The 21,066-nt window shown below is 51.0% G+C and overlaps 10 protein-coding genes across 10 annotated transcripts; 3 read left to right on the plus strand and 7 right to left on the minus strand.

Annotated features, from left to right (window-relative positions):
• Positions 1-1,906: 1,906 nt before the first annotated feature.
• HETIRDRAFT_246005 (uncharacterized protein) lies at positions 1,907-2,209 on the plus strand (the record flags this gene model as incomplete). Its single annotated transcript, XM_009554500.1, is given in 2 exon segments — positions 1,907-2,111; positions 2,124-2,209. Coding segments are annotated over 2 exon segments (291 nt in total), but the record flags the coding sequence as incomplete, so codon positions are not given.
• A 1,375-nt stretch (positions 2,210-3,584) lies between these two features.
• HETIRDRAFT_108055 (uncharacterized protein) lies at positions 3,585-4,266 on the minus strand (the record flags this gene model as incomplete). Its single annotated transcript, XM_009554501.1, has 2 exons — positions 3,585-3,907; positions 4,002-4,266. The coding sequence occupies 2 exons, from the start codon at positions 4,264-4,266 to the stop codon at positions 3,585-3,587; spliced, it is 588 nt and encodes a 195-aa protein (XP_009552796.1).
• Positions 4,267-4,374: 108 nt separating this feature from the next.
• Positions 4,375-9,486, minus strand: HETIRDRAFT_108054 (uncharacterized protein; the record flags this gene model as incomplete). The annotated part of the gene is made up of 2 exons (XM_009554502.1): positions 4,375-5,040; positions 8,257-9,486. 2 exons carry the CDS (start codon positions 9,484-9,486, stop codon positions 4,375-4,377), a joined length of 1,896 nt encoding a protein of 631 aa, XP_009552797.1.
• A 53-nt stretch (positions 9,487-9,539) lies between these two features.
• On the minus strand, positions 9,540-10,699 carry HETIRDRAFT_67728 (uncharacterized protein; the record flags this gene model as incomplete). Its single annotated transcript, XM_009554228.1, has 5 exons — positions 9,540-9,857; positions 9,942-10,038; positions 10,102-10,315; positions 10,373-10,571; positions 10,646-10,699. 5 exons carry the CDS (start codon positions 10,697-10,699, stop codon positions 9,702-9,704), a joined length of 720 nt encoding a protein of 239 aa, XP_009552523.1. The 3' UTR covers positions 9,540-9,701.
• A 402-nt stretch (positions 10,700-11,101) lies between these two features.
• HETIRDRAFT_67724 (SAM-dependent methyltransferase) lies at positions 11,102-13,185 on the plus strand (the record flags this gene model as incomplete). Its single annotated transcript, XM_009554227.1, has 8 exons — positions 11,102-11,504; positions 11,561-11,713; positions 11,772-11,793; positions 11,854-12,217; positions 12,277-12,401; positions 12,459-12,710; positions 12,766-12,882; positions 12,953-13,185. 8 exons carry the CDS (start codon positions 11,102-11,104, stop codon positions 12,963-12,965), a joined length of 1,449 nt encoding a protein of 482 aa, XP_009552522.1. The 3' UTR covers positions 12,966-13,185.
• Positions 13,186-13,762: 577 nt separating this feature from the next.
• On the minus strand, positions 13,763-14,281 carry HETIRDRAFT_242512 (uncharacterized protein; the record flags this gene model as incomplete). The annotated part of the gene is made up of 1 exon (XM_009554503.1): positions 13,763-14,281. A coding segment is annotated over one exon (519 nt), but the record flags the coding sequence as incomplete, so codon positions are not given.
• Positions 14,282-14,707: 426 nt separating this feature from the next.
• HETIRDRAFT_220434 (uncharacterized protein) lies at positions 14,708-15,346 on the minus strand (the record flags this gene model as incomplete). Its single annotated transcript, XM_009554504.1, has 1 exon — positions 14,708-15,346. A coding segment is annotated over one exon (639 nt), but the record flags the coding sequence as incomplete, so codon positions are not given.
• A 576-nt stretch (positions 15,347-15,922) lies between these two features.
• Positions 15,923-16,849, minus strand: HETIRDRAFT_331281 (uncharacterized protein; the record flags this gene model as incomplete). Its single annotated transcript, XM_009554505.1, has 1 exon — positions 15,923-16,849. A coding segment is annotated over one exon (927 nt), but the record flags the coding sequence as incomplete, so codon positions are not given.
• A 2,300-nt stretch (positions 16,850-19,149) lies between these two features.
• Positions 19,150-19,548, minus strand: HETIRDRAFT_456000 (uncharacterized protein; the record flags this gene model as incomplete). Its single annotated transcript, XM_009554506.1, has 2 exons — positions 19,150-19,410; positions 19,465-19,548. The coding sequence occupies 2 exons, from the start codon at positions 19,546-19,548 to the stop codon at positions 19,150-19,152; spliced, it is 345 nt and encodes a 114-aa protein (XP_009552801.1).
• A 112-nt stretch (positions 19,549-19,660) lies between these two features.
• Positions 19,661-20,972, plus strand: qor15 (quinone oxidoreductase 15; the record flags this gene model as incomplete). Its single annotated transcript, XM_009554208.1, has 5 exons — positions 19,661-19,802; positions 19,881-20,018; positions 20,079-20,620; positions 20,675-20,857; positions 20,916-20,972. Coding segments are annotated over 5 exons (1,062 nt in total), but the record flags the coding sequence as incomplete, so codon positions are not given.
• Positions 20,973-21,066: the final 94 nt, after the last annotated feature.

Below are 21,066 nucleotides of genomic sequence, written 5' to 3' on the forward strand. Positions count from 1 at the left end.
TGAAGGGTCCATACCTCCTAAGAGCGAGCTTGAACTTTGGATGGGTCGTCCGGATATGGGTTCCTTCTAGCCATACTTGGTCTCCTTCTTTCCACTGAGGGAGTTTCCTGTGGAGATCCCGGTCCCTGGCGTAATTGCTGGCTATTTGTAGGCTGGCTGCAGCTTCTTCCTGGACTTCTGTGATCACCTTAATGCGTTCGGCTACCGCGGGTACCTTTGTTTCCAGCGCAGTGTCGGCTGAATAAGGGGGATTGAACCCGTATAGCACTTCGAAGGGAGATTTTCCGGTGGCTAAATGTTTCCGCGTGTTGTGCGAGAATTCGGCAAACGGCAAAAGGTCCACCCAGTTATCTTGGTGGTAATTGCAGAACGTTCTCAGGAACTGTTCAATCTCCTGGTTTACTCGTTCTGTTTCTCCGTCCGTCTGGGGATAATAGGCCGTGCTGAGAGCGGCGGTGATTCCTAGCCGTTTCCAGAGTTCTCGGGTGAACTTGGCCGCAAATTGAGGGCCGCGATCGGATACTATTTTAGTCGGCAACCCATGTCGATTGAAAACGTTGTTCTGGAAAAGCATGGTTGTTTCTTCTGCCGTGATCGTTTTCTTGCATGGGGTGATGACTATGCCTTTGGACAGACCTTGGTCCACTACCACGTTGATTGAGTCGAAACCCTTGCTTTCGGGTAGGTCCGTGACGAAATCTGTCGAGATGAAACGCCAGGGGACGTTGGTAGTTTCCAAAGGGTGGATGGGAGGATGCGTCTTGTGTGTCAAATTCTTGGTTGATTGACATACCGCACATCCGTCCACGTATTCATGGATGAACTTTGTCATGTTTTGCCACCAATAGTGTCGTTGTACTATTTCCAACGTTTTTGTTCTCCCCGGGTGTCCTACCGCGGGTGCGTCGTGATGCGTTTTGACAATAAGTCTTCGTATGGCATCGTCTTTTGGGATGCATATGTGGCCATTTCGTCTGGTGATTCCATCTTCGTGTGTCCAGTGTCCCAGTAATCCTCTCATTCCTTGTGGCCCTACTCGCAAAAGTTTTACAAGGGCTACCCTTGTCAGGGCATCATGTTCCGATTTTGAGCGTCGGATGAGGGAGATGAGGTTCGAGGATGCAATTTCTGTGGACTTGATATGCCATGTCGGGGACGGTTCTACCAGTGTTTCGTCGGATTTGTTAAAAAGGTTGGCCGGGAGCAAAATTTGAGCTTTGTTGTCAGATTCCACCCCCTCACTTAGATCTGGACGCCTGGACAGAGCATCGGAATGATTTGTTGATCCCGCTTTATAGCTGAGCGTGAAGTCGAATCTGCTCAAATAAAGGCTCCAACGGGCATGTCGTCGTGAGAGATCTCGCGCCGTTTGGAAGTGTTCCAGGTTCTTGTGATCTGTCCAGATCTCGAATGGGTGTCGTGCCCCTTCAAGGTAGTGATTCCAGTGTTCCAATGCTTTTATGATGGCCAGGAGTTCGCGATCATGGACATCATAGTTCCGTTCTGCTGGTGAAAATGACCCGGAAAGGAATGCGACTGGGTGCCAGTCACCATCTTTTCCTTCTTGCAGGAGGGTGGCTCCGTAAGCGATTAGTGAGGCATCCGTTACTAGTCGATATGGATGCATGGGGTCCAGGTAATTCAGAACGGGTTTACTGATAAATGCCCTTTTTAATCGTTCGAAAGCTTCCTGGCACTTCGAAGTCCAGTTCTATTTTGCATCCTTTTTGGTGAGGTCATGCAGAGGGTGCGCAATAAGGGAGAACTTATCGATGAAACACCTGTAGAAATTTCCTAGACCTAAAAAGGAGCGAATGTCTCGGACGGTGTGTGGGACTGGCCAATCTTGTATAGCGTCCACCTTTGAGTCTTCCATTGCGACATGGTCTTTTGAAATTGTGTATCCCAGATATTGGAGTTTTTCTTTATAAAACTCGCACTTTTCTGGCTTCAGATAGAGGTCATTGTCGCGCAAGATCTGGAAAACTTGGTTCAGGACCTAGATGTGTTCCACCATGTTTTTGGAAAAGATGAGGATGTCGTCCATATATACGGTTATTTTCCGGGCCGTGATGAGTTCTTTGAAGATCATGTTCATCATGGCCTGGAAGGTGGCTGGTGAGTTGGTAAGGCCGAAGAACATCACCGTGGGTTCGTAAGAGCCCAGCGGAGTGATGAAAGCTGCCTTCCACTCGTCGCCCTTCTTGATTCGTATATTGTTGTATCCCCACCGTACATCCAATTTGCTGAAAATGGTGGCCCCTTTGATCACGTCCAATAATTCTTGGATTAGTGGAAGGGGGCACACATTTGGGATGGTGTACGAGTTCAAATGGCGATAGTCCTGTACTGGGCGTAGTTTTCCATCTTTCTTTCCTATAAAGAAAAATGGGGCTGCCGTTTGTGAGGTGGATCGACGGATGGTCCCCCGAGTGAGGTGTTCCTTGATGAATTTTCCTAATTCATCGTGTTTCTCTGGGCTCAAGGCGTAGATTTTTGGTACTTGAGGTTTGAAAGTCGGTTTCAGATCTATGGCGTGATCCCAATAAGTGTGCTCTGGGAGTCGCTGCGACTTTCGTTCGCTGAAAATGTCCAAAAATTCGTGGTGCACCTTGGGGACTCTTTCCTTTAGATTGGTGACGGCGATTTCGTCTTCCAAGTCCTGGTCGAAGCTGGCAAATCCTGACGGTTCGGGAGCCAGTTTCCGAATAACTGGTTCCTCTATGGCCTGTTTTCCTGAGTTTTCATGTGGGAGATCAGGTTCTCCCCCGTTTGGTGAAAGAGATGGTTTGGCTTGAGCCTTTCGTTTCTCTTCTGCGTATTTCCTTATGTCCTGTAGGAGCCATTTCCTTTTGAGGTATGCTCGTAGTTGGACACCAAACGTTCCGCTATGATCGTGGAGTCCTACATCTTCTGACAATCTTCGGAGATGTTCTAGGCGCTGTTTTTCGCGCTCGTTAATGCGTGGTTTGTGCCATGGCTCCACGTCCGATAACCGCCTATTGTTTTGCGGTTCTTCCCTTGCCCTAGTGAACCCATGTGGTTGCTGGCATTTCTGGGGGCACCGATAAAAGTGCACTTCACGTCGCCTCCACTCGATGGAGGGATCGTGGTATTTCAACCAATCTGTTCCTAGGATAAGGTCGTCCTTCCCTAGATTGGAGATAAACATCTGGACGCGTTCAGTGTGCGTTCGTCCCCTGATGTCCCGAATGGTGAGGTTCACATCCAAGGCGGATCGGATGAGACCTGCTTTATTAATGGTGTTATCGATGTTCCGGACGCGAATGGGGTTGTTGAGTGTATAGGTGGGGAAACGATGTCTTCTGACCCAAGTTTCGTTTACTATAACCCCTTCGCATGCCGAGTCGATGGTTGCCTTTGCCCCAGCGTATTGACTCCTGTTTGATACTTTCACGTTCAGGCGTATGGGAGTGATGATACGGTCATTCATTGCTCCGATACGAATACAAGTGTGGGCATCAAACTCGGGTCGTCCTTGACCTCTCTCCTTCGCTGGTGAGGGAGAGGTCAGGAAAAACGCTCCGCGTGTCCCAGGATCACTTCTCTTGCTTCATCTTCCCCTAGTTCTCCGAGCACTGCTCCGATTCGAGCAGAATGACTGACGCTTCCGTCTCCCCGTCGTCCGTTAGGTAACATAGCGCGTTGCCCATGGTTCGTTTGGGGTCGTCCGGATGGGGCAGAGTGAGGACGTTCCATCGAAGGACCAGGTTGTGGTACCCGCTGGTTGTTGCGATGAACATCCTCTGTCTCCATTCCTCGATATATTCCTGCTTGGTCTCCCATAGCGGGTGCGTCGTCTTCTCCTTCCAAATCAACCGCGCGGTTTCCTCTCCCTGTCGTACCCAGGCGTCTCTTCGAGTTTCCTCGAACTGGGCGAACGCCTCTACGTGGTGACCAACAGTTAGCACTAGAGTGCCCTGGCTTTCCGCAGTTAGAACAGGAGGTGGTTCGCTTGCCGTCAAATTTCCTCTTTTGACTTTCGGCGTTACGCTTTCTGGTAGCGTCAATGTCCATGTCAACCACCTGGTTGTTCATTCTGCGAGGGGCAGTTGTGGAGTTATAACGGACGGCTTGTTGGGTGTGGAAACGATTCAGATAATCGCTGCGAAAGGAGGTGGAGTTGGCAAGGATGGCTTTTTGAGCGGATCTGGCTCTGAGTCGTCCGTCTATTTCGCAGGCTGTGTTAATCCAATCCTGAATGGTGTCCTTTGGTTGAACTTCCTTGTCATATATTTTATCCATGACGCACAGGTCTAACCCACGTTGGAAGTAGGGGACTTGCTCCTTGTCGGAGATGTCGGCATCGGCAGCAATGAGAATGAATTGGTTGGAGTATTCATCAACCGTCATTCATCCTTGGGAGAAGGCCATGAGTGCGCTTCGCGCTTTATCGGTCTTTCCTGTCTCCCTAAATTGGAGCTTGAACTTTGTTAAAAAGTCCCTCCAGGTTCCTAGATCAGTGGGAAGGTCCGCTCCTACTGATTTGAGGAGGAAGTTCTCGGCCCAAGCTCCTGCCGTGCCATATCTCATGCATGAGAGCACGAGGGATATCTTGTCTTGATCGGTCTTGTACCAATCGGATTCTGCTGCGAAAAGAAGGAGGCATTGGAGCATGAATTTCTGGGATTCGATGCGGTTGCCTGTGTAGTTGTCTGGGAGTTTGACCTTTCCTCTCCCAGGTTGTACTGTTGTGGAAGGGGGGTCTGTAGAAGTCGAAGCTTGTCCCGACATTTCGGCGAGCGGTTCGTTTCGGGTGTTGATCGGTGTTTGGTCTGGTGAGTCGGAGTCTGATTCCGAGGTTGTTTCCTCTTGCTCCGAGTCTTCGGGGATTACCGGCGCCGGTTCCCTGTATTGTGGGGCTAGTTCCCACTGAGCTTCTGTTTCGTTCCAAATATCCTCTTCTTCTGTTCCGTCTTCAAGGGTGAAGTAATAACGCCCGTTTCGGTATGAGCAGTTATCGTAATTCGGAGGGGCGTATCTGTTGTTGTCTTTGTAGACCCAGAAGTCCCCTTCGCGCTGGATAGGGCGATTGTTGTGACGGAGTTGGTTATTGATACATCTAGTGCCTGGTGGATATTCCTGGCCTAGGTCTTGCTCCAGAGTGTGTGTGGTAACGCTTTCTTAATGGGGGTCTATTATCCCCACCAAGGAAGGTTATGAGAGAGAGTGTGGCAGCAAGCTAGTGCGAGCAAGGTAGGGGCAGAAGAGTCTATTCTAGTGTTACGACTGCTCGTCAGTAACCCCAAGAGTAGGAGGTTCTTCCCTAGGTCACTCGTGGAGGATGTGTGGAACGATGGTCTCGACTGTACGTGTAGCACAGGAGCCAGGGGTGTATTGCGATATAGCAAGGAAGGCTGTAGTAGGAAGACTACAGTGGATGAAGATCCCTGTATGTGAAGATACAGGGGAACGAAGAGAATAGACTGAAGAGCCTCAGCCTACTCTATGGGCCTTTTATACTACTTTAGGAAATAGGGCGTGAGAATACTGTACATGTATCCATAGGTATTCTCTAAGTCGTCTCTCTCAATAACGACTACTCTTGTGCTTCTCCGTTAGTCTCCTTCCGGCCAGGAAAGACTAGGAGCTCAATGCCCGGTGTGTGAGTAGTTTGTAAGGCGGCGTTCCATGCCCGCTACGCAATAGGCCCGTGATACTCGACCAACGATAAGGTGATCCGTTGGGAGTGGACGACCAAGGTTACTATCTGTACCTTGTTGTACGCCTCGCCGTGTGAGGCCGCTTGATATTTGTGATGATCGTGTCGGTATAGACCGCCGTTAAGGCCCGACAGAACGCGATCATAACACTCTGGACCAAAGATTTGAAGGTTGAATAATGATATACAACACAATAGCTCTATAAAGTCACTATAAGCCCCAAATGTCAAGGATATAACTTGATGGCAAAGTAAATGCCAGAGCAAAAGGCAATAATCACTGGTTATATGGCACTGGTAAGAACATAAATAAATTGATGTGTTAGTATAGTGGTTATATTGCCACAATAAAATTTTACCCACTTACAAGGTCACAAGTTTGAACCTGGCATAATTTCTCTTTTGATCAGGTATGCTCCCTTCCTATATAATTCATCAAAAGCCTCAATGCTTCTATTCTTATGAGACAGAATTGATAGTTTAAATAAAACATATATAATTATGCCAGGTTCAAACTTGTGACCTTGTAAGTGGGTAAAATTTTATTGTGGCAATATAACCACTATACTAACACATCAATTTATTTATGTTCTTACCAGTGCCATATAACCAGTAATTATTGCCTTTTGCTCTGGCATTTACTTTGCCATCAAGTTATACCCCTGACATTTGGGGCTTATAGTGACTTTATAGAGCTATTGTGTTGTATATCATTATTCAACCTTCAAATCTTTGGTCCAGAGCCCCAAGTGCAACTCAGTAAATTTCATGATGTTATGCACTCGCATTACTAATAATCTAAATCTTGCATTTGGCTAGTCTTCTGTGGCTGACACTGGTGAATCTTCCAGATGGCGCATGTTTATATATATTTTGTGCCAGCCACTGATGGAGAGGGCTTGGGTTGCTCGAGGAATAAGGTTCAAAATATTGCTTCATTATGTCATTTATTTGTCATATGTTTTCTCATATGTTTTTTGTTATTTCCTCATAGTAGTAGACCCTTGCCCTCAACATGGTGGTGGGTAGGAGCTTGTGCATATAGTGATATTAGAACTAATTCTCAGTGCATATAACAACATACTGTGTCTTAAGTGCCTTGTTTGTGACACTTGACATGAGGGATAAAAGCAAGATGCATTTCAAAGTCTGACTGTGCAAGTGACACATCTTTGCAAACACAACTTGTCATTTTGACATGTGCTTCTCTTGAATGTTTCTAACCTCTGCACCTTGGTCTCAATGCCTCTACCTTCTCATTCAGCTTATCTTGCTCCACCTTGATGTCTATGGCTCCTCATATTGCACTCAAAGGTAAGAATCTTGACCCAGAAGGAAACCCAAATGACAATAACAACAACATGTCTTACGATAGCGGAGACATCGACAACAATGCAACAATAGTAATGATAGCGAGTCAGACCAATCGATTTTAGTACGAGTTTGACAATGCTATGAATAAGGGGTCAGAGAACAAGGGTTTTGATGATGAAGGTGTTTCATTTTGCAAAGATTTCAGCTTTAGTCCACTGTAATCCATCATTTTGTCTCATTATCCAAGCTCTTTTTGTTGTTGTTTGCATGGCTTGACCTGAATTGACTTAGACTCACATGAACTTTGCTGTAGCAAGCAGCTTGGAACTGTCAAAGTATCGCATTGCATAGTTTTACTGTTGTACCAACCTAGACAAGACCGCATAGAGACATTGACTGGGGAAGCCTGGCGAGAGCAGAAAAAACATACCCAAGTGTACCAGTGCTTGTCAGGGCATGCATGCTCATGTTGGGATTCACTAGTGGTGCCAGATTTAGGTGCTTTTCCTAATGTAGGCAGGACCTCATGGAGGAACTGGATAATCCTTGACAAGAGAGCCTTATATAGAGAATTTTATGGGCAGGACCTTATAGGATATTGCAAGAGAGCCATATTGGGACAAAATACTTTATGGGCACTGGACTTTACAGGCACAAGAACCCACGATCAGTGCACTTTACAGGTACACTAGACCAAGCACTACAACAAAAACTCAGATTAAAAATGGTTGTGCCATCACAATGCGATGGGTGGGAAGCTAGTTTTCATATGAGTGCAACAACACACTGTGCATCTTCTTCACTTACCGGAACTAATATACATGGGATACAGTAGACTACATATATAAAATGGATCATCAGGATCTTTCCTCACATGCTCCGACTCATCTGAGGTGTGACATTGGGCTCGCAAAGACATATTTTCAATGATTAGGAATGTAAATCACCTTTAAAAATCTTAAAGTTTCAGAAACCGAGTCTACACTATTTAACACGATTTATGATAAAAAGACTGAGACCGATATGTCGAGCAATGAGCGAGAAACACCGACTGTCCGAACATCGGTATTGTCCGAACATAGGGCCAGTGACAGAATAGATTCAGTGCCATTCAAAAGTATCTAACTGTATCTACCTTGCGTGGGCACAAATAAAACTTACAGCCCGCCAAACCTACTCAATTGCAATCACGCTTGCGGAGGAGGGACCTGATCAGATCACTAATCAGCGCGACTCGCAAAACAACCTCAAGCACCTACCTGATCCAACGCCCTATCCACCTCCGTCGCCAACAGCCTCCTGAACGTCTCCAACCCGCTCCGCGCATCGAACCCCGTCACGATATCATAGTCGAACCGACTGAGATGCGCGCACCGCAGTGGCACCTCGGGCACGTCGCCCGCCGCGTCCTCGAACACGACGTCGCGGTGCGGGCGCTCCCGCAGGCGCGCAGCGACGCGCGCAAAGTACACCCAGAAAAACGGGGGCGCGCGCCAACCCGTCGCGCCGGCGCCGACGGCGGGGCCGTTTGGCGCGCCGGCCCCCGCGCCGTCGGCCGCCATGCCGCTGCCAATCATGACGGCCGTGAACGCGTTCAGCTTCGATGGGTTCTTCGCGGCGAGCGCGTCGTGCGCGCTCGGCGGCGGCACGAAGCAGCTCGCGCAGGGGGCGGCGGACGCGCGCACGAGCGTGTCGGGACACGGCGCGAGCCATTCCAGCGCGCCCCCGCCCCCGCCCCCTCCGGCCCCCACCGCGACCGGGTCCATCCGCACGACCTCCTCCACGGCCCTGACGCACCTCTCGCGATACTCTAGCAGCCGATAATGCTGCTCCCCGCTCATCGCCGCAAAGTGTTTCGAATGGGCCATCCGCGCGAGCTTCAATGTCGCGCGCGCGGCGCGCTCTGCGATGCTCTGCAGGTCGCACGCACAGGCGAGGGCGTATGCGCCGAGGGGGTCGTTGGGCACGGCGAGGACGAGGGCGGCCTCGGCAGCTTCGTCGATCGCGTCGAGCTGGTATTTGCGCGCGGCGGTGAGAATCGCGGGGAGCGTGTCGAGGAGAGGAGGCGGCGGGGATCGGACGGGGTAGATTGTGCGGAGGAGGAAGTCGAGGATCGCAGAGGGTTCGGTCAGGCGGATGAGGGGCACGCCCGAAACGTCGGTGTCTGGGTCCGAGCCTGAGGCGGGGTGGTGACCATTCTGGTAGAGGTGATAAGTTGACAAGGTGGTCGCGAAAGGCGGGGGCCGCGATGGAGACGATGATGGAGGGGGCTGGGGAAGGCTGAAGAGGCCCTCAAAGAACGGGGAGGCAAAGGTTAGAATGAGCCTATGCACCCGAAAGTCGACATCGTCGTCCGAGCGCAGGACGACGTCCGCCGTCGGCTGATCAAACGGTGCAGGCGCGTGCCGCACAGACCCCGTTGCGTTTATCTTTCTGGTAACATGCGATCCGAGGAGCTCTGAGATCGGGGGCTCTGGTTCAGAGCTCATCGTAGGGCGAGAGGAGGTCTGGATCCTTGGGGAACGCGCGTATGCAGCCCAGCGACATGCAGAACCGCGGGGTTGGGGCGGCCGTTACCGACGCAAGTGACAAACTTGTACGAGAAGACTATGGTAATGTGAAATAGGAAAGAGCACCGGCAGCACAGTCCAATGCATAACGACAGATGGGGCGACAGCGCATCCTCCTGGCACACACAGGCTGTCTATACCCGCACTAGCACACCCATATACAACACTTGCGTGACAGCAACGACAAACAGAAAAGTGATGCGACGCGAACGCTGCGCGTGCGATACTGTACCGACGGCCGCGGGCGCGCCAGACACGTCGGGGAGGACGACGGAGCGTAGGGAGCGAAGCTGTTGAGCGAGAAAAGTGGGGCCATGAAGCAACAGAGGGCAAAGTGAATTCAAAAAGAAAGGTAAGAGAAGAAAGGGGCGAACCAGAAAGAAGGCGTTCGCAAGGAACGCGTAGAGGAAGACGAGCATCCAGACGGTGCGCCCCGCTTTGAGCAGACCAGCCGTCAGCGTGAGGATCACGCTGAAAATATGCGCTCCCTTTGTCAATGGTTCGTTCGTGATCGAGAGGGCATATTCTACGCACCCGACGAACTTGTAGCCGCAGTAGGCCATGAGATCTACGACGGGAGACGAGCTCTGTATGCCCAAGATATAACATCCGCCCTTGAGGACGAGAAAGTCGGCAAAGACGATGAAGAGGGCAGTTGTGGCGGTTAGACCGAGGATCTCTGGGTCGAAGCGGGACTGGAGGCCAGACTGGAGGGCGGCCAGCAGGACGTACGTGACGAAGGCCATGACTGAAAAGAATAATCAGACGTGCCACAACGGTAAAAGGATGGGGAGCGGAGACGGACCGGGGATGTAGAGGTCAGGGGAGTTGATATCGTCGCGAGGCGGTTGGAACTCGCTATGCCCCTGCTCGGAGCGCCACATCCTTCGCGTCCACGGACGATGGCGCCATGGAAAGAGGACGAGACGGAGCTTGCGGATGACGTACGAATTGGAGACATTGAAGTGGTGTTTGAGGTGCGTGACGGGGATCATCCCACCCAGCTAGAGATCGAGGATCGGCAAGTTAGCACGCCGGCGGGCCAGAGGAGCGCAAACGCAAGGACGGAGGCGCGCACGTTTCGTTGGACGTAGTCCTGGCCTGCAGCGACCGCGTTGTGGCCGAGCTGCATGCCGAGCGAGGCGGTCGCGCCGTCGATGCCCCACGCAGAGAAATCAGGGACGCCATGGGGGCGTTGTGGCTGTGCCTGTGGATGTTGGGTGTGCGGCTGGGGTGCGGCGGGGTGGAGGGGCTGGAACTGGTTGTAAGGCGAGTTGGGTGCGGGTGCGGGGGGCGAGGAGGTGTACCGCTGGTAGCCGTGGGGGGAGACGGGCGTCGCGGGGGGTTCTGGGATGAACGCGGGATGGGTGGGGACGGGGTGCTGGAGGGGCGGGGGGGAGCGGGAGGAGTAGTAGTTGGCCATGTCAAACGTCTGGGCTGGCTTCGGCGCAGCGACGTGGGCGATGACCCTAACCCCAGCGCCGCGTCGCTATAAAACTCGGGCGTCGGCTGCCAGCAACTCGTCGCGTCCGCCATGTCGCACTCGCCCAAGCTCACAAATGTCCCGGCCATAAAGAACGCCCCGCTCGTCGGCCTCGCAGAGGGCAGCGGCTCCTTCAGCAACATCCACCTCGGCGCACTCGTCATCGTCGTCCCATGGCTCGTCAAGCGCATCCTTCCCATCGTCAGCCGCGGCGGCTTCAAGACTTACCTCTTCCTCGTCCTCCTCCTTGGCGTGCCCATTACCGTTGGCTATTGGACACTCATGTCCCGCATTGGCTCTCGCAAGAACACAAAGGTCACCCTCCCCGGAAAGGACATCGAAGAGTACATCACCATCCATGACCCCGTCCTCCGCGAAAAGTACCACGGCAAGGAGAAGATCCCCATGCAAGTCTTCCACGACGCGTACTTTGACGGCAAGATCGACATTAACGGTACGCCCACCCTTTTCTCGCGTCTCCTTGCCTGCTGACACGTCACTCCATCCTAGGCGACGTCCTCGAGATTCTCGAGCAGCGTCATGACTTCACGAAGATGGTCTTCACCCCGGAGCTCTTCAAATACGTCTTCACTCGCTTCATTCCCGAAGTCATCGTCCACTCCCAGAGCCAGGACGAGGAACAGGTCCGCGACCACTACGACAGTACGTCTCCTTCGCTTCCTTTCTCCCGTCCGTGCTCTGACGCGTCCGTCCCTCGCAGGAGGCGACGACTTCTACGAATGGTACCTAACAACGTCCTTCGCTTCCCTATCTCGCGTTCTAACACCCCTGCCCCTCTCCAGGTTCCTCGGCCCTCGCATGATCTACACCTCCGGCGTCGTCACCTCCCTCACCGAGCCCCAGACCCTCGAACAGCTCCAGGACAACAAGCTCGCCATCGTTTGCTCCAAGCTCGACCTCCAGCCCACCGACAACCTCCTCGACATTGGCTGCGGCTGGGGCACCCTCGCTGCGTATGCCCACAAGAACTTCGACTGCTCCGTTACCGGCATCACCCTCGGCAGGAACCAGACCGCGTTCGGGAACGCGCGCATCGCGAACAACGGCGGTGACCCCTCGCGCGCCAAGATCGTCTGCTGCGACTACCGCGACATCCCCGGCGGGCCTGGCACCTACAACAAGATCGTCAGCTTGGAGATGGCTGAGGTGCGTCGCCCCTTATCTCTTTCGTCCGCTTCGGACTGGTGTTCACATGGAATGTGTAGCATGTCGGTGTTCGTCACTATTCGGCTTTCCTGCGTCAGGTATACGACCTTCTCGATGACGACGGTGTTTTTGTCTTCCAAGTCGCCGGTCTGCGTCCATGCTGGCAATACGAGGATCTGATCTGGTACGCCCTCTCTTCCACCCTGCTCTACGTGCGTTCCCGCTCACCTTGTCTTCCCAGGGGTCTCTTCATGAACAAGTACGTCTTCCCCGGCGCCGACGCGAGCGCCTCTCTCGGCTGGGTTGTCAACCATCTCGAGGCGGCCGGCTTTGAGGTCAAGAACGTCGATGTGCTCGGCGTGCACTACTCGGCAACCATCTGGCACTGGTACAACAACTGGATCTCGAACAAGGACAAGGTCGTTGAGAAGTACGGCGACCGCTGGTACAGGATCTGGGCCTTCTTCCTTGCCTGGTCGGTCATCATCGCTCGGTGCGTGCCATCCTTTGTTGTACTCTTGTTTGGGTGCCGACGCGTTCGTACGTAGTCACGGAGGCTCCTCTGTCTTCCAGTTTACGCTGCACAAGAACCTCAACGCCTACCCGCGTATCCTCGGCGTCCCCAACCACGCCTCCATCCACATCACCCCCACCAAGGACCTCGAGTACGTTCCCTCCTCTACCTTCTCTCCCCTCCCTCCCCTCCCACTCACGCACCCGCCTCTTCCCTGCCAGACCCGCTCTCTGAGCCCCGCTTCGAGCGCGCCCTCCCCCCGCCCAATCTCCCTTCTCACGGCACGTATATACCCGCTCGGTCGCGTCGTCTACGCGTTGGAGGGGCCTCAGCAGGCGGTGCGGCCGGACGGACTTTTCTGTTTATTTACTACTCATGGCATGAGTTTCTGCTCACGATGCAAAGTTACCCTACGACTCGAATATATCTCTGCGCGCTCCGTCGATGCTACTACCGACTTTGACTAGAAAAATGATGAAGACCAGGATGGAATGTCCATCACATAAGACACGACTGTAACACGCTGTTTACTGTGTATTCTAGTCAACCGATATTGCAAATTACGTAGCATCTCAGGTATGCTATATTAATCTGCTATTACTGGCGAAGGAACCTGAGGTAACTGGAGGAAATGGCAGTAAGCATCCTATGTTGATGTTGAACACGGAGATGAATGCACGCACCAGTGCGATCGCTTTGTCGACTGCCTCGGAGAGAAGTTGTTGTAAGCGTGGTATGCATCTCGTTGTATCCCTGTACAGGATTTTTTTACCGGAACTAGATGTTAAGTGTTTACAATCAATGACTTTCTTAAAGTCGTCGCCCTTGTCGGTATGGATGCATTCAGTGGTCGGTCTTCTTTCCAAAGCCTGCCCTATCCGAGTCAACCATACCCACGCATACTCGGGTGCACGCCATCTTCCCCCAGATGGACCTGGAACAAAGCAGACGGAACACGATGTATGATCATGAAGCATGCAACCGGGAATGACTTGGAGCCATTCCTGGGAGGTAGCTACTTTGGTTGCGGCTGCAGCACAATTTTGATGGTAGGACAGAAGGCGAAAGTATTGTTCTCCAGATATACGGTCCAGGTAGCGAGAAGGAGTCGTCAATGGCAATGACAGACTAGTGCGCGCCGCCTCCGCCGCCACCTCTGGGAATCCATACTGGCAGGCAATCGCATACACGCTGTGGGGCTCCCACAGCATTGCTTTTTTCAATGACTCCTCTACAAATCCATTGAATGCCTTGAAGCGATATTTCTGTGAAGGTCCAATCACAAAGCGCAGGTCGTCCATCTGCGCTACAATCGGCGAAGGGACCGGATAGATCTTCCGGAGTATAAAATCGAGCGTGTCCGCGTCCTCCTCGAGTGCGATGACTCGTAAACTATTCTGAGGTTCATCGGTGTCTGGGAGATGGGAAGGCTGAGGCGTATTGAACATTTCCTTGAAGACGGGAGACGCAAGTGAAAGGATGATCTTGTGAACCCGAAAATCAACATGATCAGAGGAACGCAGTATAACGTCTGCATCATCCTCATCGAAAGGAGATGATGCGTGTCCACTCTTGGACACTTTGGGCACTGCAACCGGAGATGAACTTTTCTGTACCTTAGGTGAAGTGACCTTGGGCACATATCACGTGGAAATGTTAACCATAAGAATCGAGAGAATATAGACGCATACCGTTGCAATCGCCTTCCTGACCCCTTGCTTTAAAAGGCTCCGAAATCGACTCATACCATTCCTTGTATCCCATAAACGACATTCATCGGGTTCTGAATCATCATGTACCATAGAGACACTGGAATGCTGGCAATGCAGAATTGGTGGGACTTCAATAAGGTCATCAATAACACCACCCGGCCGTTCTTTCAAAGCGACACCTGCACGAGTCAAATATGTCCACAACTGTGGCGGCGCCTGCCATGGCTTGGATGATCGTAACGAATTGGTGGAATCCTGAGTGAAGCACGTGGAACACGGGGCCGCAGGACTACCATCGAAAAAAATGTCGGGGCAAGTTGCAAACCACTCATCAGAGGAAAGCACTTTGTCCACGGCATTGACACAGTCGCGATGATACTGAATGAGACGGGAGTATTGCTCGCCAGAGATTTGTTTAAGGTATTGGGAGTGTGTCACCGATGGCAGTGCCAAACTGGCCTCCGCCGCTCTCTGCGCTATATCATCAAATTCGTACTGGCAAGCAATTGCATACACACTAATGGGCTCCCGTTGCAATGCAGCATTCAGCTGTTCCTCCACAAAACCCTCGAACGCCTCAAAACAGTACTTCTGCACAGTATGGAACACGGGATAAAGGTCGTCCAAGCCTCCAATTGTTGGTGATCGCACTGGATAGATAGTTCGAAGGATAAAGTTAAGTGTCTTTGCATCCTCCTCGAGCATGACAACTGGCAGGCCATCGCGGCATTCATCATCCTTTGACTGAGAAGGCTGTGGTAAACAGAGCATGTCTCTGAAGACCGAGGATGCAACCCAAAGGATTGTCTTATGCACGCGAAAATCGACGGAATCCGAGGATCGTAGAATGATATCCGCATGGGCCTGATCAAATGGGTATGATGCATCTTTGATTTTGTCTGGTCTTGGCTCCGCCATCTGTACTATTCTGCAAGACTAGTATAAGCAAAAGTGAGCAGCGAAATTTGATACAGAGAGGACGAAGATGAACTGGAAGGACCAAGCAGGGACATGCGACGTGGGTTTATGACAGTGAACATAGCGTGAGACCGGGCTGCGCGCAGCGCTTGGAGTTTTCCGTAAGAACATCATCCGGGAAAATAACACCTGCAATTATTCCACTTCTGGGTAAAAAGTTTACTCTTTTCTACAATCTTTCCACAGGATTCGCGGAAACCCCAAAGCCCTGCGCGTCGTGAATTCGTTGAAGACGACTACATTTTTGAACTTCACCGATTGAGTACCTGACCTCCACTCACAACTTTGATCTTTAGAAGTTCAATCCATACCGCGCGTCCTACCCTGCGAGTCGGCGATCACACTTACCAATGGCCTCGAAGGACGAGTGGTTCCCGGACAAATGAAAAACGTGAAACACAGTACTAGAGCATGCCAATCAGAGAATGTAGCGGAAACTTGAGTGGTCTATTCGACTATCTCGGGTGGAGGGACCTTACAAAATTTGAATGAGCAAGAGTTTCAAATTCGTGCAGATGACAGAAAGTAAAGGTCAATGTTCACCTGCGCGACCGCCCTATTGACCTTCTCGACGAGGAGCTGGCAAAATTGCGTGAAACCCTTTGTTGTATCCTTGTAGCCTGGAAAAGAATAGCCGCGATGGCCACAGGAGAACACTTTATTCAAGTCATCACCCTTGTCAGCAATGATGCACTGGCTGCTCGGTGTCTCTCTCAAGGCAAGCCCAACTCTAGTCAAATATGTCCACAGATATGAGGGTCCATACCATCTTTTCTGAGATGCGGACGGCTCTTGAGCCTGGGTATAACATCCACATGTCGCTGAGTTTTCAAACACAGTGGTGGGGATTGGTTGGAACCAACTCGTAGAAGAAACCACATCTGTCGTGGCTGCAACACACTTCTGCCGATATAGCAAGAGACGATGATACTGCTCGCCGCAAATGTCATCAAGATATTGGGAAGGGGTCGTCAATGGTAGTGACAAGCTGGCTTCCGCTGCTTTTGCTGCTGCACCAGGATATTTGTACTTGCAGGCAAGCACATACACACTGATAGGCTCCCATTTCAGTGCCTTTTCCAGTGATTCTTCGGCGAACCCTTCATATATACTGAAAAGGTATTTCTGTGAAGGGCCAAGTACGAATCGAAGGTCATCCAACTTTGTGATCACCGGCGATGGGACAGGATAGATCATCCGGAGCATGAAGTCAATCATCTGTGCATCCTCCTCAAGCATAACGATCGGCAAGCCATCACGGTGCTCGTCAACCGACTGAGAAGTCTGTGGTATGCTGAGCATGTCTTCGAAAATAGGCGATGCGATTGAGAGGATAAGCTTGTGGACATGAAAATCGACATGGTCCGATGAACGCAAGATCAAGTCCGAGTTTGCCTGCTGGTTAAATGGAGGCAAGGCATCTTTGATTTCAGATAACTGTGGCACAGTGGTTAGTGCTGGTTCATTACAGATCTTCGGAGAGGGGATCTATCTTAGACGTGCAAGAAAAAAGATGATTTGTATTTAGTGGTAGGCATAAAGATTGTACATAATTAGCACATACCGTTCCAATCGCCCGGCGGATAGTTTTTGAAAGGAATTGCCGAGTTTGATCTTGGTCATTGGTTGTATCGAGTATGCGGCGACATTCAGATGAGTGATCTGAATAAGGCTGATCCGCAGATGAACTCGAGTGTCGGCAATGCAGAACGGTAGAGGCCACAACATTCTGGTCGGCCCTTATTATCAAGCGACTTCGTTTCTCATTCGATGGAATAGGAGGGTGAGTGGAGAACCTCCACAAATGTAGCGGTGTATGTAATGTTTCAGAAGATTGTGATAAATCTTCGCCCTTGGTGAAACATACGGAACATGGACTGCCACTGTGCAAAGTGCGGCCGGAGCTGGTGAGGACTTTCCGCACTGCATCGACACAGGCACAATGGTACTGAACAAGATGGTGGTATTGCTCGCCAGATATATACTTGAGGAATCGAGAGTGAGTCATCAGTGGTAGCTCCAAGCTGGCTTCTGCTGCTTCTGCTGCAATATCAGCAAATCCGAACTGACAGGCAATGGCATACACACTGATGGGCTCCCGTTGTAGAGCATCCCTCAGCGATTCCTCCACAAACCCATCAAACACCTTGAGAGCATACTTTCGAGAAGGCGCGATGATCGAATGGAGGTCATCCAGTTGGCTGATCCTTGGAGATCGTACTGGATAGACTGTCCGAAGTATGAAGTCGAGTATCTTCGCATCTTCTTCGAGCATAATAATGGGTAAGTCACCACCCGTTGGCTGAGCAGGCTGAGACTGATTGAGTATGTCTTTGAAGACAGGAGACGCGACTGAAAGGATAGTCTTGTGTACATGAAAATCGAAAAAATCCGAGGAACGCAGGATGATATCTGCATCTGCCTGATCGAATGGTGCACCTGCCCGGCCGAATGGTGGTGATGGAGGTCTGGTCTCGGGTAATTCTATCTCTGAGGTGTCTGACATTCTGACTGTTATAAGTGGATAGTTGAGAGAGTGAGATAGACGTTCAACGTAAGAGGACGAACTTGAATTTCCGTCAGGTCCCAGTTCATCAAGGTGACAAAGTACTGACAAAGTGCTAATGACGATAACTCGACGATGTTGCCTATTAGTTTATGTAACTTACCTCTTTCATTCATGGGTCTCGCTTTCTGTTTTCGAGTGAGTCTCCACAATCACTGTACTACGATCAAGCCGCCCAAGAGAATCTATGTTGATTCCCTTAGGGTGTATCACGACATCAATATTTCATTGTCGAGTATTTGAAGACTTTAGTACATCAGATACGCGATAGTCAAGACAATGGGAGCATGGGATAGCAAGCGAAGCTCAGAAAACGTAGATAGTTTCTGTGTCTTCGAAGAACACACGAAATGCAGTAGGCAGGCAATTCAAAGGACAGCGACCTCGATTCATCTAGTCTTTTATGGAATCGGCGAAGGAAAAGAAGCGGGTCAAGGTCAGGTCTTTACAAACAAACATACAGAGACATCATGACTCGCCTTCGCGACTGCTTCGGCAACTGCTGTCGCAAGACGTTCGCGAAATGATGCTATACCGTCTGTGAGCACTGGTTTGTCACTGGAATATCCACATTGATGGCTCGCAGTAGCCCAAAGCGATTCCAAGCTGATATCCATTACAGAAGTACGGCTAGGCGCATATAAGAGCTTCGCTCCTACATGTTCCAATGTCTGCCACACAAATGCCGGTGCCATCCAGAATAGAGTATGCCACATTGAGGTATTACGGTCGAGTGGATCACGGACGTACAAACAGAGAACCAGTCCCTACTGAATATAACATTTGTGGCAGCGAGTCCACGCTCGTAGTGATACTTGACAAGGAGTCGGTATTGCTCCGCGTTCATAAATTGTATCGCTTCCGAGGATTGGAAGATCGGATGCTCTAGAGTGCGTGTGATTGCCTGGCGTGCAATATCGAGGAGACCAAAGCGACAAGCGATCGCATATACACCAACAGGGTCTCGTTCGATGGCATCGACCAGTATTTGTTCGGCAACGCCATCGAAGGCCTCGATATCGTATTTCTGCGAAGCCTCGAACACAAAGCGGAGGTCACTCAGCTTCTCGATCTTTGGCGATCGTACGGGATAGATGGACCGGAGCATGAACTCAACGGTTTGCGCGTCCTCCGCAAGTGGAATGATAAGGAGGCCATCACGTTACTCGTCTGACATATTTTTTGCCGACCCAGTATAAGGTTCGTCGGGAGGCTGCGGGAGGCTGAAAAGCTCCCTAAAAAAGGGTGAGGCGAGAGAGAGGATGTTCTCGTAAACGCGAAAGTCTGTGTTGTCGGATGAGCGCAGGATGACGTCTGCGTGCGGTTCGTCGAAGGGGAATTGCGCGTCCACGACCGGCCGAGTGTTCTGTAGCGCAAGTGCAGTCATGTCGAGTCGTGGTTGTACCTCTGAAGGGGACCAAACCTGTCCAAATACCTCCGTGAATCATCACCATGTCGCGAAGCACATCCGGCTCACACCGACATCACGAGATTCGACATTTGTACATATCTTCCTATAGCTGTTATCGACGTCGGTGAAAGAGGACGTCAAGTAAGCCATCCTTGTGGCTTCATCAGCTGCTATGATATCATCAACCACCTCGTCAGCACGAATGTCGATCTGCATAAGCCTTCGTTCCATCTAATTTATCCCTCTTGTTTGTTTTTTCTCGTTAGGAATGGCGCCCGATCATCAGAAAGCTATTCTCGTGAGCGAAACCGGATGGGTCGTTTTGGGTCAAGCAGAGGTGCCGAAGCTTGCTCCTGGCAAGATACTTGTCAAGATTATCGCCGCTGCACAAAACCCTGCTGATTGTGCGTGTAATATCTCGATTCATGAGCTTCAATGATACTGTTCATAACGACTGACCCAACTCCACGCTATCCTTGCAGGGAAGGGCGTTACACTGGGAAGAAAGACAGGCGCCGTTGTCGGATGCGACTTTGCGGGCACGGTCGAAGAGATCGGCCCAGGAGTTCCACCCGGCATCAGAACGGTTGGCGAGCGCGTTGCCGGTTTTGTGCGCACAGGTGATTGAACCTATATATCGAAGGGATTGCGTTTCCCTCTGATTGACGCTCATCTTTCAGCGACGAGCTCAAACGGTGCATTCGCTGAATACGTCGCGGCACCTGCTGAAGTGGTGGTTCACGTACCTGACGAGTGGTCCTTTGAGGATGCTGCTCAGCTAGGCATCGCACCCTTCACCGCTGCCCAAACTCTCTTCATCACCCTAAACCTCCCTACACCTCTCTCTCCAACCGCTGAGTCAACGCCCATCCTCATTTCGGGCGGTTCCTCCTCGGTTGGCCTCTATGCCATTCAACTCGCGAAATTATCTGGCCTTCGTGTTATCGCCACAGCTTCTCCGCGAAACTTCGACTTGTTAAAGTCCTACGGTGCGGATGAAGTCTATGACTACCGTGATCCAGATGCTGCTCGCAAAATCAAGGAATCGACAAGAGGACAGTTAAAGGAAGCATTAGACTGTATTGGCGAAGATAGCACTCCTACGCTCATTTCTAATGCTCTGAGCGATAGCGGCGGTGTTGTCGCTATCATCACAAAGTACGATAGCCCCAGGGCAGGAGTGAAGCTCATCCGTTCCGTCGTATTCTCTCTACTCGGCGAGGTGATTGGCCCCTCTTTCTCTCATCGAATACCTGGTCTAGATGCTATGCACAAGGCGTTTGATCTACCCTTCACATTTACGCCGACAGCGAAGGATATCGAGCAAGGGAGAAATATGACTAAATTGTTATCCGAGACATTGGCTTCTGGTAAGATCAAACCGAATCCTGTATTGGTGCTCCCAGACGGCTTGGCAAGTGTCCCTGAGGGACTGCAATACATGAAAGACGGAAAGGCAGTTGACATCTCCCTTTTCATGTGATAGCTGTCTGACTAATCTCTGGAAACAACCACAGGTCAGCGCACAGAAGATCACCTATCGGATTTCCGACACACCAACAGGTGATGTGTAACGATATATCTCAGTCTCAAGAGGTCTCGCACATATCTTTTGATAATGTAAGATGGAGGATACCACGAAATTGAAGCTGAGTTTTTCATGCTTCC

Source organism: Heterobasidion irregulare (genome assembly GCF_000320585.1).
Source record: "Heterobasidion irregulare TC 32-1 unplaced genomic scaffold scaffold_13, whole genome shotgun sequence".
In the NCBI taxonomy this organism is placed as follows: Eukaryota; Fungi; Basidiomycota; class Agaricomycetes; order Russulales; family Bondarzewiaceae; genus Heterobasidion; species Heterobasidion irregulare.